The 10,660-nt window shown below is 46.6% G+C and overlaps 1 protein-coding gene across 5 annotated transcripts in view; it reads left to right on the top strand.

The window, feature by feature from the left end:
* Window positions 1-10,660, top strand: part of LOC124045576 (ERC protein 2-like) — a 629,643-nt gene that overhangs the window by 495,887 nt on the left and 123,096 nt on the right. For all 5 annotated transcript variants that reach the window (XM_046364959.1, XM_046364957.1, XM_046364960.1 and 2 more), the window contains one exon: window positions 1,591-1,761. In XM_046364959.1, the coding sequence (XP_046220915.1) occupies window positions 1,591-1,761 (171 nt within the window). The remainder of the gene's footprint in view (window positions 1-1,590; window positions 1,762-10,660) is intronic.

Consider the following 10,660-nt stretch of genomic DNA (forward strand, 5'->3'; position numbering starts at 1 on the left):
TCAGAACATCCTAGGGTATGACCACATTGACAGTAGACTAACAGGCTCATTCTGTTCAGAACACCCCAGGGTATGACCACATTGACAGTAGACTAACAGGCTCATTCTGTTCAGAACATCCTAGGGTATGACCACATGTCATCTTGTAACTGTACATCAAACATAGCGATCATAAACGTTGACACTGGATATGACATGAGCTTTATGAGATGGAAATGTGAAGTGCACATTTGGACTCATGGGTTTTTGGCTTGTTTTCAAACACAAAAGCAGTATTTATCTTATCTTTATCTTTATCTTTATCTTTCAAAATACATCAAGTCATTTCATTCACAGAATTTCCTCACTCTGATCAGTTTATTTTTTTGCAAAAGTTTCCCAGTTACCAGGAAGGATGGTGCTCAAGTTCAGAACATCTGTCAGTATAAAACCCACACATCACTGTGAAGCACAGAGCCTGAGCTCTGACGTCATGTATAGAATTACTGCACAGCCCACTACGTTCAAATATAGGTGCTTATTAGTGCCCAAACCTGCCATTTTCAATCATGTACATATACAGGTACGAGTGTATCACTTTTGCCGTGTTGTAGCCAACGGAGGTGAGAATTATAGCATAGTTTATCTCCTGTGAATCATCCAGGTGCTGCATATTGGTGGTGGAACGAGTAGCTGCATATTGGTGGTGGAACAAGTAGCTGCATATTGGTGGTGGAACAAGTAGCTGCATATTGGTGGTGGAACAAGTAGCTGCATATTGGTGGTGGAACGAGTAGCTGCATATTGGTTGAGGAACAAGTAGCTGCATATTGGTGGTGGAACAAGTAGCTGCATATTGGTGGTGGTAGATCGAGTAGCTGCATATTGGTGGTGGAACAAGTAGCTGCATATTGGTGGTGGAACGAGTAGCTGCATATTGGTGGTGGAACGAGTAGCTGCATATTGGTGGTGGAACAAGTAGCTGCATATTGGTTGAGGAACAAGTAGCTGCATATTGGTGGTGGAACAGGTAGCTGCATATTGGTGGTGGAACAAGTAGATGCATATTGGTGGTGGAACAGGTAGCTGCATATTGGTGGTGGAACGAGTAGCTTCATATTGGTGGTGGTACAAGTAGCTGCATATTGGTGGTGGAATGAGTAGCTGCATATTGGTGGTGAAACAAGTAGCTGCATATTGGTTGAGGAACAAGTAGCTGCATATTGGTTGAGGAACGGGTAGCTGCATATTAGTTGAGGAACGGGTAGCTGCATATTGGTGGTGGAACAAGTAGCTGCATATTGGTTGAGGAACAAGTAGCTGCATATTGGTTGAGGAACGGGTAGCTGCATATTAGTTGAGGAACGGGTAGCTGCATATTGGTGGTGGAACAAGTAGCTGCATATTGGTGGTGGAACAAGTAGCTGCATATTGGTTGAGGAACGGGTAGCTGCATATTAGTTGAGGAACGGGTAGCTGCATATTGGTGGTGGAACAAGTAGCTGCATATTGGTGGTGGAACGAGTAGATTGGGTTTCTCCCATTCCATGTAAAGGCTTTTGAGATTGATAAATGCAAAACACACTATAAATTGTAAATGTTCTCCTCCAGACCCAGAGTAGGATGAAGCTCATAGCAGACAACTATGATGAAGAACATCTACACCCTCATCATCCTCACCACCCCCACCCGGGGGTACACCCTGCTCACCCTGCTCACCCACACCACCTGACCCCTGCAAGAGGACCACCCCACGCCAACCACAGAGCCCCAATGGACCAGGTTAGTACTCTCTCACTCACTCACTCACTCACTCACTCACTCACTCACTCACTCACTCACTCACTCACTCACTCTCTCACACACACACACACACACACACACACACACACACACACACACACACACACACACACACACACACACACACACACACACACACACACACACACACACACACACACACACACACACACACACACACACACACACACACAGCTGAAAGACGTGATTAGACATTGATTTGGTATGTGTTAGTTTCTGCTCCTCTCTCTTTGTCTGAGCTGACAGTAATACACATATCATCCTCAGAGGCAGCTACTTGTGGTCTGATCATCATCAAAGAAATCCCCTCTCTCATCTCACCTCCATTCCTCCACCCCTCCATCTCCATCCTTGCCAACTTACAGTCATTTAGATATGAGGCTGCCAGATAAGTGTTTTTGATTTATGTGTGAGGTTAGTTTATACTCCCTCCTCATACAAAGCTCTCTCTGAGTTTAGTGTCAATAACATCATCATCTCATGATCATCTCCAACTTCCCTTAGGACACTCACATTAATCCCTGTTAGAAGAGAGCTCAATGGATACAGTGTCTTCAGTATTCATAACCTTTGACTTATTCCATATTTTGATATGTTACAGCCTGAATTCAAAATGGATTCAATATAGTTTTTCCAGCTACACTCAATTCCCCATTAAAGAAAGTGAAAACAGGTTTTTCTGAATTTTTTCACATGTACATAAGTAAATGAGTGTTAGAATCACATGTTAGAATCACCTTGATTTCAGCTGTGAGTCTTTCGGGGTAAGTCTCTGAGAGCTTTGCACAATTGGATTGTACAATATTTGCACATTATTCTTATTCTGTCAAGTTGGTTGTTGATCATTGCTAGACAGCTATTTTCAAGTCTTGCCATAGATTTTCAAGCCGATTTAAGTCAAAAAATTTAACCAGGCCACTCAGGAACATTCAATGTCATCTTGGTAAGCAACTCCAGTGTATATTTTGGCCTTGTGTTTTAGGTTAAGGTTTTGTCTCCCAGTGTCTGGTGGAAAGCAGACGAAACAAGGTTTTCCTCCAGGATTTGGCCTGTGCTTAGCTCCATTGTGTCTTTTTTTCCTAAAAGATAAATGCGTTTATTTATTTGTTTATTTATCTATTTATTTGTTGTATTTGATTATTTATTATCTATGTTATTATTATTTATTAACTTAATAAGGTGATTGATGAATGTATCATGACGATTGCTAGCATACTCATAACAAGATGCAGCCACCAACATGCTTGAAAATATGAAGTGATACTCAGTGACGTGTTGTTTTCGACCCAAACACTTAAAGTTAATTTCTTTGCCATATATGTTTGCAGTTTTACTTGAGGTCCTTATTGCAAACGGGATGCATGTTTTGGAATATTTGTGTTCTGTACAGGCTTCCTCCTTTTCACTCTGTCATTTACGTTAGTATTGTGGAGTAACTACAATGTTGCTGATCCATCCTCACTGTTCTCCTATCACCGCCATTAAACTCAGCATCTGTTTTAAAGTCACCATTGGCCTGGACCATGGACCTTCCTCTCCAGGAACTGAGTTAGGAAGGACACCTCTATCTTTGTAGTGACTGGGTGTATTGATACACCATCCAAAGTGTAATTAATAACTTCATCATGCTCAAAGGGATATTCAATGTCTGTTTTTTTGTATTTTTGTTAGGGTTAGGAGGTAGGGTTAGGTTCAGGGTCAGTAGCTTGGTTCAGGGTTAGGAAAATAGGATTTTGAATGGGACTGAATTGTATGTCCCCACAAGGTTAGTTATACAAGACTGTGTGTTTGTGTGTGTGTGTGTGTGTGTGTGTGTGTGTGTGTGTGTGTGTGTGTGTGTGTGTGTGTGTGTGTGTGTGTGTGTGTGTGTGTGTGTGTGTGTGTGTGTGTGTGTGTGTGTGTGTGTGTGTGTGTGTGTGTGTGTGTGTGTGTGTGTGTGTGTGTGTGTGTGTGTGTGTGTGTGTTGTGAATGTGTGTTTATATACTGTGTGTGTATATGTGAATGTGTGTGTCTGACAGAAGCAGCTTGGGGGCTATCAGGTGTGCTCTCTGGATAGTCTCCCATTGATAAGAGTGTCTCTGGCATTATATGTACTAAGAAATAATTTAATGTGTACATTTTACATGGGAAGGTTTAACACCAGGCGGGCTGCAGCGTTCTGGATAACTTGCAGGGGTTGCATGGCACAAGCAGGGAGCCCAACCAACAGTTGCAGTAGTCCAGATGGGAGATGACAAGCGCCTGTATTAGAACCTGCACCTTTTCCTCCGTGAGGTAGGTAGGGTCTATGGATACTAGTCACTGCTTTGATGTTTGCAGAGAACGACAGGGTGTTTTCCAGGGTTGCGCCAAGGTTCTTTGTACTCTGGGAGGGGGACACCATGGAGTTGTCAACCGTGATGTATAGGTCTTTGAGCAGGCAGGCCTTCCTTGGGAGGAAGAGCAGCACCATCTTGTCGAGGTTGAGCTTGGGGTGGTGGGCCAACATCCAAACTGAGATATCTGTCAGGAACATATAAATCTGTGTTGCCACCTGGGTGTCAGAAGGGGGGAAGGCGAAAAGTAATTGAGTGTCATCCTCATAGCAATGATAGGAGAGACCATGTAAGGATATGACGTAGCCGAGTGACTTGGTGTATAGAGAGAAGAGGAGAGGGCTTAGAACCGAGCCCTGAGGGACACCGGTAGTGAGAGTACATGGTGCAGAAACAGATCCTCTCCACGTCACCTGGTAGGAGCGGCCTGCCAGGTAGGATACAATCCAATAGTGTGGAGAGACTGAGACGCCCAGCCCTGAGAGGGTGGAGAGGAGGATCTGATGGTTCACGGGGTCAAAGGCAGTGGATAGATCTAGGAGGATGAGAACAGAGGAGAGAGAGTCAGATTTGGCAGTGTGGAGAACCTCCATGACACAGAGGAGAGAGAGTCAGCTTTGGCAGTGTGGAGGCCCTCCATGACACAGAGGAGAGAGAGTCAGCTTTGGCAGTGTGGAGACCCTCCATGACACAGAGGAGAGAGAGTCAGCTATAGCAGTGTGGAGACCCTCCATGAAACAGAGGAGAGAGAGTCAGCTTTGGCAGTGTGGAGACCCTCCATGACACAGAGGAGAGAGAGTCAGCTATAGCAGTGTGGAGACCCTCCATGAAACAGAGGAGAGAGAGTCAGCTATAGCAGTGTGGAGGCCCTCCATGACACAGAGGAGAGAGAGTCAGCTTTGGCAGTGTGGAGGCCCTCCATGACACAGAGGAGAGAGAGTCAGCTTTGGCAGTGTGGAGACCCTCCATGAAACAGAGGAGAGAGAGTCAGCTATAGCAGTGTGGAGGCCCTCCATGACACAGAGGAGAGAGAGTCAGCTATAGAAGTGTGGAGACCCTCCATGACACAGAGAAGAGCCGTCTCGATTAGTGTCAAGAAGATTGTTTTGAGAGAGATAGCAAGAGAGTTGATCAGACACCGCACACTTAAGTGTTTTGGAAAGAAAGAAAGAAAGAAGGGATACTGGTCAGTCATTTTTTAAGTCAGATCAGTTAAGTGTTGGTTTCTTGAAGAGGGGAGAAACTCAGGGAGGGGGGGGGCTAGAGGCAGAAGATTTAAATTTTGAGTGATAGAAAGTGGTTTTAGAAGCAGGTACAGAGGAAGAGAAGGTAGAGTGAGTGAAAGGATGATAGGTCCTCCTGAAGTTTTGTTTTCCTCGCTCAGCTGCATGCAGCCCAGATCTGTAAGTTCACAATGAGTCACTCGGCCACAGAGCGGGAGGGCGCAGCCGGACAGGAGGAAAGGGGACATAGCGAGTCATAGGATGCGGAAAGGGAGGAGTGTAGGGTCGAAGAGGCAGAATCAGGAGACAGGAAGAAGAAGGATTTAAAAGAGTAGAGAGTAGTGGGAGAGAGAAGGCGAAGTCATGTGCCGTCACACTCTATCTGGGTAGGGGCTGAGTGGCTAGGGTTGGAGGAAAGAGAGACAGCAAAGTAAACAAAGTAGTGATCAGAGACATGGAGGGGGGTTGCAGTGTGATTAGTAGGCAAACAGCCTCTAGTAAAGATGAGGTCAAGCGTATTGCCCGCCTTGTGAGTGGGAGGGGACTGGGAAAGGGTGAGGTCAAAGAGGGGAAAGAGAGAGTTGGAAAGAAATGAATCGAAGGCAGACATTGGGACGAAGAGCGGTGAGCCATCGTCAGGAAATGGGCTTATCAAGGTGTCAAGGTCATTGAGGAACTCTCTAAGGGCACCTAATGGGTGATAGATGACAACAATGTTAAGATGGAGTGAACAAGTGACAGTGACAGCATGGAACTCAAATGAGGCGATGGACAGATGAGAGAGAAGAATCTCCACGTAGGAGAAATGAGTAGCCCTGTTCCACCATCGCCACGACCAGATGCTCTCGGACTATGAGAGAAAACATAGTCAGATGAAGAGAGAGCAGCTGGAGTAGCAGTGTTCTCTGTGCGGATCCCATGTCTCTGTCAGGGCTGGGACTGAAGGGCAGCATAGGCTGAGATGAACTCTTGAGTTCATGACCGCAGATAAGCAGTTCCAAATGCTGCCAGAGACCATGAATTCCACATGGGTTGTACACTAAGAAGGATTGCATCCAAGGGGTGGGTAGCGTCTGCAAAGCCTACATGGAGAGGAGTGAACAGCTATAGAAAACACACATACATGCCAAAGCTACAAAACAGCTAAATGAGATCATCTGAAAATAACTAGGTAAGATACTCAAGTGACAGAGTGGTGTGGAGCCTTCCTCACTTTCCTTCCTTGATTAACTGCACAAAAACTCGGCAGAACTGTCTTAGCTTTGCCACGAGACCGCCGCTGACACGACCCCCGCTGACACGACCCCCGCTGACATGACCCCCGCTGACACGACCCCCGCTGACACGACCCCCGCTGATACGACCCCCGCTGACATGACCCCGCTGACACGACCCCCGCTGACACGACCCCCGCTGACACGACCCCCGCTGATACGACCCCCGCTGACACGACCGCCGCTGACACGACCCCCGCTTACACGACCCCCGCTGACACGACTGCAGCTGAGAAAACGAGATTGAAGTACTAATACTAATTGATAATACTAATTGCAAAGATGAAGAGCACACATTCCGGTACAACAACAGTCACAAATTGCCCTGCCCCTTGATCCTGGTTGATGTGTAAACAATCAGCTGTAAGTTATGAGCAGTTGGCAGTTCACACATCAAGTAGGACACTGGGAAGACAGACAGCATTTAAAGTAGATGGCCCTAGTTAGCAAAAAGACAGTACTAGACAACAACAGATAAAGACTACAATTGTACTTATCACTCCAGGAGATATCAGGAGTCCTCCAGCTATAGAATAAAGTGCTGCCAAGGGTCTGCCCAACACGCACCGTTCCCCTAACCAACCACACTCAACAATAGAGCAGTAAAACTGGCCTCTTCTCCTCCTTTCATCTCCTTCACCTGCACTAATGTACGGTATATTTTGCTTTCACCTATCCTCGTTTTTAAGACCGCTAAAGGAGACGAGGATAGGTAAGAGTGGAGAGGAAGCCACTTTAGTCTATTGGAATGCTTATACTATAGAACACATGCACTATAGATAATCATCTTATCCCATTACCACCTGCTACTGACCTCTTCTAGTTGTTGAATAATGTTCTTATAGTTCTCTAATTCATGTGTGATGGGGGAAACTCCGCAAGACACTCCTTTGTGTGCTTGTGTCTGTGTGTGTGTGTGTCAAGGGAACTTCCAAATAGGAGTAGAGGTGCTAGAATCACATGCCTGTTCCCTCAGACAAGCACCATTGCATGTTTCAAGCATGCTGTTTAAACATGACCCAAGCTAACACACAATGGGATATCCCCACTATTACACACACCACTTCTAATATAAATATATCTCACTCAATATGGCCTCCTGCACTATTTAATAGAGACATTGTTTATAGACCTGACATGCAGCATAACGCGGTAGGTAGCTTGCTACAAGCAACTTCTCAGACTCTTAAGTCAGAAAGAAAAAGGCCAGCAGTGAAACTATGAATACGACTGCTCGGAAATCTTGTTGAGCATGCAGAGAATAACAAAATAACTCATAAATCTTGGCCAAATGGCTGGAAATGCCCCCTTAAAATGAAACCTTTACATGTGTAAAAGGGATAGCACACTGTGTGCAAAGTGAAATGGAAAGCTGAACGTAAAGCTATAGGCTGGAAAATGTTCAAACAAGCTGTATAAATAGTAGACTATTGTCCTCTCTCTCTCTCTCTCTCTCTCTCTCTCTCTCTCTCTCTCTCTCTCTCTCTCTCTCTCTCTCTCTCTCTCTCTCTCTCTCTCTGTCTCTCTCTCTCTCCCTCCCCCTCTGCCTCCCCCTCTCTCTCTCTCTCCATATCTATCTCTCTCTCTCCCTCTGTCTCTCTCTCTTTATTTCTCTCTCTCGTGTCCAACACACTCTCATCAGAAACCGCAAATCATTCCCGGCTGCATTGACAGAGGTCATCCCAATCAATTTTCTTCATGTCTGACCTTTGACCTATAGTGGAAGTTCCGCAGAGGTCACCATAGGGTGTGTATGTGTGTGTGAGAGGTCAGATTAGGGTCCCTGAGATGAAACTGTTTTTCCTCCAAACACAGTGCCCCACTCTGCCTTTTATCTCTATCTTTTATCTGAACATGATTAATTACACTATTTATTTTTCCTTACTACCTTTTCCTCCCATCACCCACTTCTCCTCTCCTTATTCCCTTGTCTCTCCTCTTCTACCTCTCCTCTCCTCCACCCCACGTTTCCAACTCCCCCACTTCTTATTCCTTACCCCTCTGCTCCCTTATTCCTCGTCCTCCTCCTCTCCCATCCTCTGCTCCCTTATTCCTCCTCCTCCTCCTCTCCCATCCTCTGCTCCCTTATTCCTCCTCCTCCTCCTCTCCCATCCTCTGCTCCCTTATTCCTCCTCCTCCTCCTCTCCCATCCTCTGCTCCCTTATTCCTCCTCCTCCTCCTCTCCCATCCTCTGCTCCCTTATTCCTCCTCATCCTCCTCTCCCATCCTCTGCTCCCTTATTCCTCCTCCTCCTCCTCTCCCATCCTCTGCTCCCCTATTCCTCCTCCTCCTCCTCTCCCATCCTCTGCTCCCCTATTCCTCCTCCTCCTCCTCTCCCATCCTCTGCTCCCTTATTCCTCGTCCTCCTCCTCTCCCATCCTCTGCTCCCTTATTCCTCCTCCTCCTCCTCTCCCATCCTCTGCTCCCTTATTCCTCCTCCTCCTCCTCTCCCATCCTCTGCTCCCTTATTCCTCCTCCTCCTCCTCTCCCATCCTCTGCTCCCTTATTCCTCCTCCTCCTCCTCTCCCATCCTCTGCTCCCTTATTCCTCCTCCTCCCTCCCTTCTGTTTTTCTATGCTCATCCCCTCATAGCTGGGTATCTGACCATGGCTAGCAGTGCTGTGTAGGACTCAGTCCAGAGGTGAGCTCGTTCCCGGCTGCTTTGACAGAGGTCATCCCAATCAATTTTCCTCATGTCTGACCTTTGACCTATAGTGGACGTTCCGCTGAAGTCACCATAGGGCTTGTGTGCATTTGTATGCATTTGTGTGTGTGTGATTGATGATGAAGAGGGTCTGGTCAAACACCCCAGAGACACAATGCTTTCCAAGGCTGTCAGATGGAGAGATACTCTCAAAGCCATTATAAACACAAACACACCTTTTTTCCATGACCAAACCATATCTCAGCTCTATGTCTCATTATTGCATCATTATTCATGTAGCTAACAGACACCTTTATTTATCTTATCAGGCCATCCAAGTTGGCATCCACCACCTGTTTTGACCTAACCTGTTTTTACCTCACTTCAGTTTGACGGGCATGTTGTGTCCATGTTGTTCTGATTTAGCCACAGCTATAGCGCTGCCAGGAACTTGGCACCGTGCCTCTGTAAGGAAATAGAGAACAGCCATAAAGTGTTTATCAGAGTTAGAATTACAAGGCCTCTCTCTCTGGTTGTTGTTCCGTATTCTCCCCCTCGACAGGCTGCCTGCTCTGTAAGAAGTAGCACATGGTATTTAGCCCTGACTGGGTGGGTGTGTGTGTGGGTGTGTGTGTGTGAGTGCGTGTGTGTGAGTGCGTGTGTGTGGTTGCGTGTGTGTGTGTGTTTAGCCTGGCTACGTTGGCGAAAGAGCTTGGCTGTGTTTACCCCGCCTGTCACAGGCACTCACTGGGGATAGATGCTTCTAACTGATTGACCTTAGCATGTGGATGCAGACTGTAGCTGAAGCTATTAGTATTTAGCATAGCATAGTCTAGCATATCCCTAGCCTTAGCCTAGCTTTAGCCATAGCCTAGCCATGGTCTAGCTTTAGCCGTAGCCTAGCCATGGCCTAGCTTTAGCCGTAGCCTAGCCATGGCCTAGCTTTAGCCGTAGCCTAGCCATGGCCTAGCTTTAGCCATAGCCTAGCCATGGCCTAGCTTTAGCCGTAGCCTAGCCATGGCCTAGTAAAGCCATTGTGATTGAGAGGGGAACAGTCATAACTCCTGACAGGTAATGCAGTTAAGACAGGTGTGTCTAAAGGTGTGCCTGCGTGCCTCAACACCTTAATTAGCCCACTGAGCTAAACTCTAGACTATAGCTCTGGGAGCCAACACAAGTCTTCAGGTACCGGAGAAGTTCTCTCATCAAGTGAGCATGGCTCAGTGAACCAGCTCTACTACAGTACTCTGCTGCTGGCCTGCCTGTCTGCAAAGACGTCATGATGTTTGTCTGTGTGTATTAGCCTCACTGTTCCCAGGGCTCTGTCTGGCTAGACTCAGGCCTGAGGAAACCTCTGTAAGATTCATTACTGCCTCCTGACTACATCACAAAGAGGGAAA

The sequence above is a fragment of the Oncorhynchus gorbuscha genome, linkage group LG10 (assembly GCF_021184085.1).
Source record: "Oncorhynchus gorbuscha isolate QuinsamMale2020 ecotype Even-year linkage group LG10, OgorEven_v1.0, whole genome shotgun sequence".
In the NCBI taxonomy this organism is placed as follows: domain Eukaryota; kingdom Metazoa; phylum Chordata; class Actinopteri; order Salmoniformes; family Salmonidae; genus Oncorhynchus; species Oncorhynchus gorbuscha.